This window comes from Lissotriton helveticus, chromosome 6 (genome assembly GCF_964261635.1).
Source record: "Lissotriton helveticus chromosome 6, aLisHel1.1, whole genome shotgun sequence".
NCBI lineage: Eukaryota > Metazoa > Chordata > Amphibia > Caudata > Salamandridae > Lissotriton > Lissotriton helveticus.
Window position 1 is genome coordinate 1188766623 of NC_136067.1, and position 15376 is coordinate 1188781998.

The window sequence follows — 15376 nt, forward strand, 5'->3', positions numbered from 1 at the left end:
GGTAGTTACTCAAAATGGAAGGATCTGCCGAGGGTTTTTTTAGAATGGCTACCACCTCGGCCTGTTTGAAAGAACAAGGAACTTCCCCTGTAGCCAGACAGTATGCCTTGCAATTCCGTAAAATGATTACTACAGTGAAAGAGAGTCTTGCTCGGAGTGCTGTTTCAGATTTTGGGACAGTGCAGTGCTGTTCAGGCAGTGTAGGGGTTCAAGGTGGGACTGAGAATGTAGAAATGAGAATTTACTGAAATGATTTCTGCGTGCTACTGAGAGAGTTGGTATGCAATTTCTACAGCACACCCAGGTTCTTTATTACACAGCATGGAGACTATTTGGGAATTAAGAGGCCTGACACACATGCTGCTTTGGGCTTTATAGCACTAAATGTCCTAAGGCTTGACTCACTCCATGACTACATGTATTGTCATAGTTTTAAACACATCAACTAAGCAAATTATTCTGCCACATTTTTGTGAAATGAAGTCTGACTCACACTGTGATCTTAGACACATGACAGTATGCCTTGCAATTCCGTAAAATGATTACTACAGTGAAAGAGAGTCTTGCTGGGAGTGCTGTTTCAGGTTTTAGGACAGTGCAGTGGTGTTCAGGCAGTGTAGGGGCTCAAGGTGGGACTGAGAATGTAGAAATGAGAATTCACTGAAATAATTTCTACATGCTACAGAGAGAGTTGGTATGCAATTTCTACAGCACACCCAGGATCTTTATTAGACAGCATGGAGACTATTTGGGAATTAAGAGGCCTGACACACATGCTGCTTTGGACTTTATGGCACTAAATGTCCTAAGGCCTGACTCACTCCATGACTACATGTATTGCCATATTTTTAAACACATCAACTAAGCAAATTATTCTGCCACATTTTTGTGAAATGAAGTCTGACTCACACTGTGATCTTAGACACATGACAGTATGCCTTGCAATTCCGTAAAAGGATTACCTCAGTGAAAGAGAGTCTTGCTGGGAGTGCTGTTTCAGGTTTTATGACAGTGCAGTGGTGTTCAGGCAGTGTAGGGGCTCAAGGTGGGACTGAGAATGTAGAAATGAGAATTCACTGAAATAATTTCTACATGCTACAGAGAGAGTTGGTATGCAATTTCTACAGCACACCCAGGATCTTTATTACACAGCATGAAAACTATTTGGGAATTAAGAGGCCTGACACACATGCTGCTTTGTACTTTATAGCACTAAATGTCCTAAGGCATGCTCACTCCATGACTACATGTATTGCTATATTTTTAAACACATAAACTAAGCAAATTATTCTGCCACATTTTTGTGAAATGAAGTCTGACTCACACTGTGATCTTAGACACATGACAGTATGCCTTGCAATTCCGTAAAATGATTACTACAGTGAAAGAGAGTTTTGCTGGGAGTGCTGTTTCAAGTTTTAGGACAGTGCAGTGGTGTTCAGGCAATGTAGGGGCTCAAGGTGGAACTGAGAATGTAGAAATGAGAATTCACTGAAATGATTTCTACATGCTACAGAGAGAGTTGGTATGCAATTTCTACAGTACACCCAGAATCTTTATTACACTGCATGGAGACTATTTGGGAATTAAGAGGCCTTACACACATGCTACTTTGGACTTTATAGCACTAAGGGCCAGATGTAGGTAATTCCGATTTACCTACTCTTAAATACCGAATCATACCGAATCGGTATTTAAGAGTAGGCAAATTGGAATGAGGCAGATGTAGGTAATTTTAATTTTACAATTACCGATTCTGTAAGAGTCGGTATTTACCGATTCTGTAAATACCGAATCGGTATTTCCCATTGATTCCTATGGGCCTTGAAGCCCATAGGAATCAATGGGAAATACTGATTTGGTATTTACAGAATCGATAAATACCGAATCCTGGCAGGGGGAACGGGGTGTCACTTTGACACCCTGTAGCACCCCAAATGCAGGCTTGTGTGCCATGTGGCACACAGACATGCCCTAAGGGCATGTCTGTGTGTCACATGGCATAGGTGTACATGCACAGATGTGCTTGCACACTGGAATTCGGTATTTTACCACCCAATAGGTTTGGGTGGTAAAATAAGAAATCCTAAGGGACTGTGGCACTGCAAACTGTGCCACCTACATATGGATTTACAGAATCAGTATATTTACCGATTCGGAAAAATACTGAAGTGGTAAATTTACCGAATCGGTAAATATACAGATTCTGTAAATTCTGACCCACCTACATGTGAAAAGCCAAATACCGGTCGGTAACGGCCGAAATCGGCCGTTACCGACCGGTATTTGGCTACCTACATCTGGCCCTAAATATCCTAAGGCCTGACTCACTCCATGACTACATGTATTGCCATATTTTTAAACACATCAACTAAGCAAATTATTCTGCCACATTTTTCAGAAATGAATTCTGACTCACACTGTGATCTTAGACACATGACAGTATCCCGTGCAATTCAGTAAAATGATTACTATCTGCTACTAAAAGATTTTCTATGGCATTTGTGCAGCACACCCAGAATGTTTACTAGACTACAAGGAGACTATCTGAGAATTCTAACCCTGATATACAAGTGTATAAGTGGTTAGACCACTTCATGTACAATGTTTTTCCCAAAGCATACTCTATACAAATAAACTCCTGCTTCCACATTACAATACATTTTTCAATTTAACTTAAACTGCAAAACATAGATCCCCTTACAAATTAACAACTCACCTTTAAAATGCTTTTGTAGTTTTAGAACAGTGTCAATCACACACCAGATTTTCTTAAGCAGAATCTCTGAATTGTGCACCAGTCACTGCAACCCCACAATGTCATAGCTTCCCTCTCATTTTATACTCATATTCTTGTAGATAACCAATCAAATATCTTCCCACACAAATTCAAAACCAAACTAACATTTTAATTGGTTCTACATTAAAACACTTTCAATCTCATATAATATTCAACCTTCCCCCACTGCTCTCTCTGCCTGTTACCATGGTAACACTCCATAGAACACCTAACTGAACACACAGGTGAAAAGTTCATCTGCAAAGCAAACCAGCAAGGGTGTTTGACTTTTCAATACAGCAGCGAATCCTGTGCAATGTTCCTTTCAATCACTTTCTCTCAACCATTAGCATTTCTCCTTAAAAAAACAGTAGCATGCACCCTAGTTTTCAATGTTGAATTTTCAGAAACCACCAATCATTTTTTTTTCAAGTGCACTGAATCTCATCCACATTTATTTCTAAACACCTACTTTTCAAACTACCATTTCATTTCCAGAGCCCATCTGAGTACAACCAGATCTCCCTTCAAGATACTTAGAGTGTGGATTGTAGGACACAGCTATATTTTCTGGAGTGAAAGGTATGCAGCAAATAGATGCTTTCTCAACCTTGACTTACCAAATGTGGATATTATGTAGATTGGCCAGAGAGGATTGAGATGTCACCAATTGATGCCATTGGTAAAATCCTTTTTGCATCTCCCACACCCTGACCTCATAATTGTGCACTGTGGTGGCAATGACCTAGGCTCTTTGACTGGGGTAGGTCTGGAAATGCTTTTAAAGAACACCTTTGGGCAATTGATGTCACTTTTTCCACAAACTGCCTTTGTATATTCTAATATATGCCAAAGGCAAAAATGGAACTGGTCCAGCCAATATTGTCTACAGATTGAGAAAGCAAGGAAACATGTGAATAAGTCTGTTTCTGCTTTCCTCAGAGACTATGGTATGGGTTCTATAAACCACAACAACTTGCGTTACAACATGCAAGGCATTTATAGAGGAGACGGTGTACATTTCACAGATGAGGGAAACAGAGTCTTCCTCTTGAATTTTAGACTCTGCATCGGTACTTACTTGTAGGTACAAAAAACACTCAATGAACACAACGGCTCTTTTTAGAGCCAACCAACATCTAAACACTTAAACTTGTTATTTAACTGTATTTGGGGGGGGGTTCTGATGTGCGCGCACCTCGCATTTTTTTTTTCATGTTTTTTTTGCCCTTCTGGGTCCTTTAGGGACCCCCTGGGAAGGCCTAGGGGGTCAGGGAGTCTCTACCCTGTCCCCTTTTCACGTTCTCCACTTTTGTTTTGGGCTCTATTCTGCCTCGGGGTGCGTGCAATGTGCGCACACCTCGTGATTTTAAAAAAAATGATTTTTTTTTGCCCTTCGAGGTCCTTCAGAGACCCCCTGTGAAGGCCTAGGGGGTCAAGAAGACTCTACCCTGCCTCCTTTTCATGTTCTCCACTTTTGTTGTGGGCTCTCTTCTGCCTCGGAGTGACAAAATGGCGGCCAACACTTTCTGGTTTCCACCGATTAGAATGTTGACAGACGTCTAACAGCAAATCAGAATTCCGCTCGCGCACACCCGATTCGCGCACCGTGCGCGCTTATAGATATATATATTTTTTTTCTTTTAATTTTCTTAGAAACTACTGGAAGGATTTACACCATTTCAGTAAAAGCGTGATCTGCGAATCAGACACCACCATTTTGCCAAATTTCTTGTAATTCCGTTCAGCTGTTCGGGCTGTAGCCGTGTCTAATCGTCCTATGGAAAATAACATAGGTGAAACATGTTTTGGAACCCCCCTTTTTTCTCAGCCCCAACTTGACAAATCCCCCCAAAACTTTCAGGGAAGGAGCGGAGCGGAGCGGGCCATCTTCTTTGAGAAATTCGCGAAGACTCATCAACGGGCGCCAAAGTTATTCCCAATAGAATGTTGTGGATTTCCTATGACAACTAGGTCCTAACTATAACTACCTACTGGCGACCGCCAGTAGGTAATATACACACACACACACACATATATATATATATATATATATATATATATATATATATATATATATATATATATATCAAAGCAATTCTCCAAAAGAAGAAGAGACACCAGGCGGGGACGTTTTGGAGGCTTTAATTCGGAACACAAAAACGGCAAATGCATTTCGGCATACATCACAGCCTTCTTCAGTGCCTTGAGGTGTTCACAGGATGCGCGATAACTATCGCGGTTTCAAATACCCAGCTGCATCCTGTTGCCTGAGTGATAGCTCCGCCTCCATGGTGAGTAAAGTTTGTGGCAAGTTCAATAACGCCTACATGTCCCAGAATGCAAAATTCAGATGAGCTGAAAATGTCAGGGAAGGGGACGGCATCACATAGTTTCACCATCCTCAATGTTGATGTGCCTCCCAAAATGAGTACCTCCTCGGGTCCCCAGTACCGCATAAACCACCAATCCTCCGGGCCAAGTGGAGGCAGGGACATCGGGAATGAATTCCACATAGCCCACCGCCCTGTACCTCCCGAGATTGATGGTGGGTTGCAGCGCAAATCCAGTACCCTATACACACACACACACACGCATATATATATTTGTCTTTGAAGGAACATAGATGTGGGGTTAAGTACAGTTAACTTTAGTTAACACATACTTAGATATACTTACCTCTCAATATTTTGGTTGTCAATATTTTTTATACAATATTTGGGCAGCACCACAATAAAATCCACCCATTCTGGTACTATACTGAAGGGGAGGTTTTCAAACCCATCCTAACCAATTGTCAATACTTCAATAATCATACCAAAACCCGTGCCTTATAGCAATAACTTTTAAATACAAGTAGAAAATTCTATTAATTTTGATGAAAACGGAAAAGCAAGGAACTGGTCAGTATAAAAAACATTCACATTCACTTTTGCCTTACACCGCATTACACAATGCTGCCATAGACAATATCTTACAGCTTAGTAACTGTAAGAGTTTTTCATTTTCTCCTGGTGCCAGGTCACTACTACCGTCCATGAAAATCACCCTATTTTTCTGCCCCATATCTACCACTGAATACATGGTCAGATCCCCCTACAGCCCTTACTGAAGAACTTACCATAAATGTGTGCTTACGTGGCTCTTCAGGACAACATAGCCCATTATACTGTCCTATCCAATATGCAAATCACGAGGATCTGAAAAGCTTTAAAACAGAAATAAGGGATAACAATCCTTTCTGTAGCCCAGAACCACTCAGGGAATCAAGAGTTAAACACTCCTCGGGCTACACGGTAGAGGTGGCCCATGAAGGATTTCGATACCTCTGGATTTTTATAACCCCGGTTCCTCAAATCTTCTAAGACGAAACCTAGCGGTATCTTTAAACAGGTTGAGCAGTGATGTCAAACACTGGTGATCTCTGCCCCTATCGTTACTGGGCCGAGAAGCCTTGTTCAAGATATTGGCCCTTCTGCGCTTCTTATACGCTCTTCAAAAATTGTCCAAACAAGGTTCCGGACGCATACTTTTTAAACGTGGAAAGTGAGGTTAGAATGCTATTTTGGAACAGAGGACCACCTTGTATTGCATTGCGAAAGCTGACCAAGGGATGGTACGATGGGGGGGATCGTTCTCTCGAATGTGAGGCTCTACTATTGGGCCTCGCAGCTAGCGGTGGTAAACCACTGGATATACCGTTTCCCATTGGATCCGGCATATTTGCTAGACAGGTATCAGATGGGCAGAGAGGGATATATGGGGACGCTGTACACAAAGTCCCGGTAGGTTAGCTATATCGGACCAATGGCCCATACAGTGGCAGTATGGCATCAGGCAACTAGTCGCCTTGGATGGTCGAATGTGCTTACCCAGGCCACGCCACTCTGGTTCACCACAAAACTAGGACTGCTATGTAATCAACCTGGGTTTGATAAGTGGGACACCATCGGAATCTCCACGATAGGAGATTTGGTGAAGAAGGGCAAAATCCTTACATTCCGGGAACTCAGGAAAAAATATGTATTAGCTCAGGGGGAAACTTTCTGATACTTGCAGATCAGACAGGCCCTTACGACGGCACTTCTGGACATGAGCAAGATACCAGAGTCGTCCCCTTTGGAGGATAGGCTGCTGGATAAACCAATTTTAACCAAAACCATATCCCTAACGTATAAGAAACTGTGTAATAACCTGTCAGATCCTTTCCACGCACTTCAAGAAAAATGGCAGACAGACCTAGGGCCCATCGATGACGAGGATTGGCAGGCGACATTGATGTCCCCAAGGGAGGCGGCTATTACTCTCCGGTTCAGCTTAATAAAACTAAAAATCCTACATAGAGTGTATCTCACTGGAGTTAAGCTCGCGAATATAGGTTCACGATCAGACGTGCTCTGTCTTCGAGACTGTGGTCAGGAAGCAACTTTCCAGACCGTTTGGGACTCCCCAAATATAAAACCCATATGGGAAAAGGCCACAAAACACATCCAAGACGCACTTGGGAAGACACTCACCCTTACACCACAAATAGGCCTACTCAATAGCAGGGAAGGTACAGACTTTACAGAAGTGGAACAACAGCTGACCATGTTGAGGTACACTCTAGTGAAATGCTAGACTGCTAGAAAATGGGGAGTGGCGGATAGACCATCTCCAAGAATATGGGTAAAGGAATTAGATAAGTGTATGATTGCTGAGAAGGAGGTTTTTAAATCAAGAGGGTGCCCCAAGAAATGGGACAAAAAATGGGGCTAGTGGAATGAGTATCGAGGGGACCTGTGTACTTCCCCTACCGTTGAAATGGAAATGCTACAGAGATTAGCACAATCAATGGAAGAAACTGATTGTATTCTGGGTACATTTTGAAAATTGGCTGTGAGCTGTTGATAACTATACTGTAAACTGATTGACAACTGTGACTCGGAGGGGTCGATTACAATGGCGGTCAGATCGCCACTGCCCGCATGGCGGTGGCGATCCACCCGCCATAATCCACCATCCGCCACCCAATTCCCCCCGCCATATTACTGTGGCGGGGGGGACCCTGGCGGATGGCAAGACCGGCTGCCGGTTTTCTGCCCGGTCGATGAGTCGACCGGGCGGAAAAGGTTTTAATTTGGTGGCGGTGTCTGATATACGCCGCTATCCATCTTAGGATACATGCAGGGATTTGCCTTTCCGTGGCGGAAAGGCATGCGGTCCTTGACATTGAGTGCCCGTAGTGGGCCCCCCGGTATTTTGGTGGGTGGGGGTGCACATGGGGGGTACCTATGGTACCCCCTCTGCATTTGCATGTACAACGTGGCAGGCATCGCGCGGTGCCGGTCACGTTGTGCATTCAAATGCACAACTTGCATTTTTAACCTTGCGGTGGGTGCTGCTGGCAGCACCGTGCGCCGCAATGTTGAAAATGCGGGATGCGTCCACCAGTGTGGCGGGCGCATCCAAATTGCAAATGTGGTCCCATTCCCCGGGACTATGGCGGGCGGACAAAGCTTATTAGCCCCAGGATGTTTGTTTTTGGATTGTTCTGTATGAAAATAATAAACATATATTATAAAAAAAAAGTTAAACACTCCTACTTTAACTCATACTGTTATTCACAGAATCTTTATCATGTAATCACTCTTCAGACTGTCATATACGGCATGAGTAATGAGTGTGCATTGAGTCAGGGCAAAAACACAACCGTAGGAGAGTCCAACTGCAAGTGAAGCAATGCTGCATATTCTGTAAATGACTATAAGAAAGTAGAATCCATGCAAACCAAATAACGTTTATATCATACCTGGAAAATCAAGTGGCAGATCAATTGTTTGCAGGGCCTGGTCGTCTCCACTGCTATGGAAACTTGCTGTGACCTTGTGAATTTTAATTCCAGTTACTTTTATCTCTTCTCCTGTAGGCAGGCAGCATTCATTTCCAAACAGTTCATACACGGAACCTACGGAAATACAACATTTGTTGAAAATACCCAGGCAAAGAAGTCAAACATCAAGCAACGAACAAAAATAAGTTGCTAACCAAAGAAGGGTGCCGCTGAAAAACACTACCGTAAAAGTGGGGCTTCAGGGCATTCCACCTCCATATACCCAGAAGAGATGCTTGGGAATGTTGAAGCAAAATTTCTTATCGTTTTGTAAAATGATCCAAAAAGGTAAAGGCTGTATAAATGTTTTAATGAAAGCTTCTGTTCGTTTAAGCCGGTCGCCTTAACAGTAATTTCTTCGACCCTGAAGGAATTTTTCTCCTTTTGCTACAGCCATATTTCACATCTACTGAAAATTTACAATAGGGCAGCGTCCATTTGAACGTGTATGCACAAATTGACATGATGCTAAAAATATTGATTAATAGTATTAATGATAATAGAATTAATGACAACGTCCCTCCTCATCCAATCTGCCCGATCCCAACTTCAGCCTCTAATGGTGCAATCAACACTGCGAATATACTAGACCTCTCCCACTTATTCATATGCCCTAGAGGCTGCTCCTTATGTAGTTTTACTATTAGATGTTCCCTCCTGAAAGACTCAAAACAGGAGCAATTAAAAAACAAAATAATCAAATGTCTCAGATGCAACTGATATTGAGAGAAAGTGGGATTTAATGAAATCATTATGGTTAGGTGTGTTTCCTAAATCAGTGAAAGGGGCAGGGGCGTGAACTAAAAACTTTCTGTTTGAGTTATTTGGAGGATTTGCCTAAGCTGGGGAATCGGTGCTCAATCAAGTTTTCCCTTTAGGGCTCTAGGCTAAAGAGTGTTAGTAACATTCACATACAAACCTAAACAGTCCCACAGACTAATGCTTCGATTCTCAATAGCTGGCCCAATTCCAACAGAATATCCATATTGCAAACATCTGATGAAAGTGATTTAACTACTATTTTTTTCACGAACCTCCATTGGTACTTCAGCATTCCACTTATATAACTTTTTATCACTGCTCAGCAGAGATCAGTTTCTTTGCACGCTCCCTGCTATTGAACTACGTTGGCACAATAGGGGTAGCTATACTACTTAGGGTGAACCTTCTCATAGCATGTCCAGCCACGGCCCGTGGAGGGAGTTCGGTGGGGCAGTGTGGGGGGTGCTAAAAACCAGAGTATGGATAATTGGAGGTAAGTAAACAATTTAATTAATAAAATGAATTTCGTAGCGCGTACTGCCTCGCATTTTGCGATGCAGGGTGCGCTATGAAATTCGTTTAATTTTTTACATTGTTTACTTACCTCCAATTATCCATACTCCGGTTTTTAGCACCCCCCACCCTACCCCTCCCCCGCCCCGCCTTCCTGCCCCACCGAAACTCCCTCCACGGGCCGCGGCTGAGCATGTCCCCTGGTTATACCCGTTTCGAATTTGGTTTGCGATCAGCATTTTTTTCTGTAACAGCATTGTATTATTAATTATTTATTTGGGCACGGAGACACATTGGTTACAATAATTTGTCTTTCATTTTTGTTTAAATCGCATGTGATTAGGTGATTTTATCACAATCACAGCATGTTGGTAGAGCCGATGCTGAGACTCGAACCTGGCCGGTCATGCAAGTTTATAGAGTTTGGTGTTTTACACAGCATTAAACCACCCGGCCTCTTCTTTGTCATACAATACGTTACTGACTCCTTACCCCTTGAACAGTCTACCAAATGCTCCGATAAAACCAATACCTGCCAGCTTGAAGAACACTCTAGCCAATGTGTGATGGGGTGGGGCTTTGAAGAGGCGGTGCCTGTTGAACATCACCCTGCCCTCCCTCCACCAAAAAAAGCTGAGGCTGATGCCGATCATGTCCTGGGGTGTTTTCACACCCCTTAATGGAAGTCGGTAGTTCAAAGCCTCTAAAAATGAGCAGGGAAAACACTATTTACAGTGGTTTTCAGCTTCGATTTCCCTGCCACCTTGTGATATTGGCTTCTCACCGGGAGACCGTGTGATGGGCGCCGATATTGTGTGTCACGCGGTGGCACTGTGTGAATTGGTAGGTATGAAAACCCCTGTTACAGTTAGGGTGACCAACTGGCATGGGTGCAAATTCAGGACGATCAATGTAAAGATTCAGGACAAAGGGTCAAAATTCAGGACAAAATTTGGGACAAAATACGTTTTACAGATATGTCAGAGGAGGTTGCACAATAGTATATAAGTAAAGAGACAACCAAAATAAGTACAAGTCAAAATAAGTTTATATAAGGTTGAGACAATTGTGCACTTCACAGTTTTTCAGTATGCACCCAGCTTTGCAAAGTGACATCAGGACCTTTCTGCAATCAAGATTTTTGCAGAAGAAGGCACACCACAAGCTGTCACTATAATAGGGCACATTGTCATTCTATCTGTGATAATTGTCTACAGTCTCAGAATGACAATGGGGCCAGTCCACCGTCTTTGCAAGGTCCAGGAGGGGCTGCTGCAGGCAGCCTCAGTCTACAGATTAAAAGATAAGTGCCAGAGGCTCCGAGTGGAAACTTCAAAATTCATAGGGCCTCTCACAGGGTAGCAGCATACCTTCCTGAAATTCCATAATTTGATTTTAGTATGATGTCTGTAAGGCGTTCGTAATTTGGGGACGGTCTGCGAAATTTACAGACGGTTGGTCACCCTAGTTACAGTGCTTTGAAAATACACAATCAAAATTTAGACGCTACGTTGTTGATCATCTGTCTCTGAATGTGATCTTGTTTCTTAGTATCATTTTCTACCATTCCCTCACCATCCTACGCTGGGCATTGTATCTCCCTTCCTCCCTATCACCCTTGTTCTTCCTCTGACACTGCACCTTGCTGTTTGAGTCACTCTGTCCCAATAAGAAGCACTGAAACCCTCTTTGTCAGACCCCCCTCTCCCTAACTTTAAGTAACTTTTCAAAAGTTAGCACTTAACACATTCTCCAAACTTTTGACACTACCCACGTCCCAACTACATGTTCCCATTTATTTGGGGAAAACCACTCCCTACAATACATCTAAAACACATCTCCCCTCCAGATGCTGCAGTTCTATGTTCAACAACAAAACAAAACAATTGCCAATACTGAGCAACACTCCTAGAATTATTTAATATCTAGACCCAAGGAGCTAAACATATAGGTACACACTCTTTACAGTGCCAACAATCCTTTTATTTGCCATATAGTTTTCAAATTACTTATAAACAACGATCTATATATAGTACATTATAAATATATACAAAAAGGAAATATATGCACAAGAACAGCCTTCATAAAAGTCAAACAAATTGCAGAGACACCAACAGACACTCAATGCAACCCTTCAGACATACCTACAAACAAACTCCACAAACACTTATACTAAACACTTTCAAAGATCCATCCGCACCCCCAGGTCGGGTCCAGTCTAGCCACACTACACAACACTTTTTAGTGGCCACAGACCAGGGGGACAAACTCTCACAACAAAGGTCAAACAGCCAAACAAATCCTCTACAATCTCACTAACGTGCACAACTAAATCTAGACTACCACAGTCTACTAAGTCCATAAATTATTTCCAGTGCACCAGTGGACATCCTAAACAACAATGGTATGTTTGACGAAGCAAAAAGGTCGACGCATTTCGAACCTAACAGGTTAAAGGGTTCTCATCAGGACCATGTAGTTCTTATTCAGAAGGCAGACCAAATTTGCTGAATCAGAACTGAAACAATACTGAATGTAAGGAGGTGTCTTGTATATATCTTCCCACACCGTTGAGCCCAGGTCCAGGAAAGCCTGATTGAGGCTTGAATGTCGGGTAGCCCGTCCGCTCTCTAATCCACGTGTTCTGCTTGAAATTAAATCTTAGAGATCAATCTTCTGTCTTTGCCCAGCAATGCCGTCCACATCTCCGGGATCTGGCGTGTGACGAAATGTCCCGCATTGAATTCTGGTCACAGAATCCTATATGGGCGGTATAATAAGTTTATAATTCAAGGTAACTTTTAATTTTGTTCTTGTATACGTGGATAGCGCTCCATTCAGGATATATTGTAGGACTGGAAAGATTATTGATTTGACCGATAGTGGCCTTCTTGTTATTATCAAAGGAATCTAATTGAAACATGGATCCGTGTGATTTGGGGAACGCATACCCCTGATGTATAGGACTTGCTGTGACACTGAGAGTGAGGATAAGACTTCAGGTACTCTCCAGGATTTATTTAGGTGATTCCACAGTGTGTATTTGGGGTGAGCACTGATATGGTGACACACGCATAGTACACCCTGTGATAGGGTGTGACTAGCGGATCTTTTTGGATTCTTTTTCCCTTTTGGCTCCCAGTATACCACCCGAGAATGGTTTTGTTTGACTTCACGTGGTATTGTCCTTCACTGAGCACTGTATGGGCAATGATGGGATAGATCTTGAGTGGTAGAATATAATAAAATGTATAGCTATGTAATTTTAATTTTGATTACTACTGTAGATATGTTTGTAGCCTTGTCCTGAAGAAGCCAAAAGAAATTGTGGTCTGAAACGCCACTGCGTCGACAAATATAGGAGGAGTCCAATTGTTTTGAATTTGGCCTTAGATTAGTGGCGCCCATAAGCAAATGAGAAAAGTGGTGTGATACCTCTGGCGCAAAGAGGACTACCCCGGAGTGTGTTACTCAGAATAAGGAGTGTACATCAGTATAAGTAATAATTATGGGTTTTGTATTGTTTGTATGTTGTATATATTGTGTATATGTATTGTACTATAGATGTGATTATGATTTATATGTGATTATTATGTAATTGTTCATGTCCTGTATATACTACGTTTGATGTTCTATGTATGAGTATTTGATTTTTGTACCATAGTCCCGCCATACGATACGTTTATCTAATAGAATCATGAATACTTATATGTACAAAATATTGAAAGCGTCAGTATAATTGATGGTGCCTTGTACGGAAATAAAAAAATGATACTTTTTTCTTTTATACATCTTAGATGTCATGTTCTTTGGTGCAGCTATCGGCTGGTATCTCATGTACAGGGTTTTTTAAATAATTTTAAGTACAGTTCTGCCTCAAGCCTGCCTCCTCTCGTCATGTGTTTATTTACACTCCCCTGCTTTTTTGCCCATGCAACAACAGCCTTTTCAAACCTGGCCTGTGGACTCAGAGCCCAGTCCTTATCTGGCAAAGTTTCACTTATTTTACGTTTATCAATCAATGCTACACCTTGAACTAGGTGTGTTCTGGACTACTGCGGTAGGGGGATTGTAGTAATTGTATAGCAATCTAATCCCTAGCGGCACAGCACCCAGGAAAATGTGCTGCATTGCTAAACACTTATAGGTTCCAATCGCAAGACGAATTGACTAAGCCAAAGCTCATTAAAAATAGCTAATTATAAAACTTCCTATACAAATAATTGTCCACCACTGGATTCACAAAGTACAGAAGAAAGGTTATTGATCATTTTATTTTTCACCTATCTATAAAACTGAGGTTTACCACAAAAAGGGTCTAGTGACAATGAAAAGCTTATAGTTTTCACTGAAAGAGATTCAGTTGCCATAAAATGCAACCCTTCACGTAATACACCAGGCTCTGATGGACCTGTTGAACTAGATCTATGAGCCCCTGATATATTTAACATGCTGAATGCAGCCACTAAATGTGCCATACCTAGTTCTCAGTCCTAGTCATTTGAAGAAAGGTAATCCAAGGGACCCCAAGGGACCCCAGATGCTGTTGGCTTGTTTCTTTAATCAACTCTATGGTCAAGGTTGCCGGGAGAATTTTGGTGTATACGATGCAGTCTTGGGCACAAAACCTAGTTGATTCTCAATATGGCTTTTGGACACAGTTGGACATGGCCCTCTCTGAAAGGCCAAACCAATCCTTTTTGCCTTCACCCCTCCTAGTTTCTAAATTTGTTTTGTTGGCATTAGGAGTCTTTAGTATATGGTACTACATGGTACTCAGGGCCTGTAAATTAAAAGCTACTAGTAGGCCTGCAACTCTCATTGTGCCACTCACTGAAGCAGCTCTTTAAATCTTGTCCCAAGCATGCTCCTGCAGCCTTTATTGCAGTATTAAACTGCCAATTCGACCTGTCAAAATAAACCTTTTGGCAGGCCTTAACCTTCCCTTTTAATGCACATGTCACCCCTAAGGAAAGTCCTGAACAGCCCACAGAGTAGGGTGCATTGTATTTAAAAATTGGAACATGTGTTTTAAGTTTTATATGTCCTGGGAGTGAAAAACTACTACATTCATTTGTAACTTTTGTGAGGCCTACTCCTCCAATAGGATAACATAGGGTTATCCTATGTCGTTTATTAAGTGCTAACATTTGATTGTGTTTGGCAAATGTAAGTATCGACAAAAAAAAGGTGTCAGGTTTATTTAAAAGAATATATAAATCAGAAGGATTTCAGTGTTGAAACCTGTAGCTTATATTACTTTTGCCATCTTTTGCTTTCTTAAATCCTTTCATTTCTTTTTTTGATTCTTTTCTATTATAATCTGTTTTTGATTTTTTGTGGGAAAGTGGGCTATTTCTGAAACTGCGTCACATTGAAGTTTGATTGTTTTGTATAAATATATATGGATGTAATTATGTGTATAATGTAAATATTATTGTTAGTTCCTT

At 41.8% G+C, this 15376-nt stretch overlaps 1 protein-coding gene across 1 annotated transcript in view; it reads right to left on the reverse strand.

Annotated features, from left to right (window-relative positions):
• Positions 1 to 15376, reverse strand: part of THEMIS (thymocyte selection associated) — a 649377-nt gene that overhangs the window by 561931 nt on the left and 72070 nt on the right. Inside the window, exon 2 of the mRNA XM_078648900.1 lies at positions 8571 to 8726. Coding sequence (XP_078505026.1) covers positions 8571 to 8726 — 156 coding nt within the window. The remainder of the gene's footprint in view (positions 1 to 8570; positions 8727 to 15376) is intronic.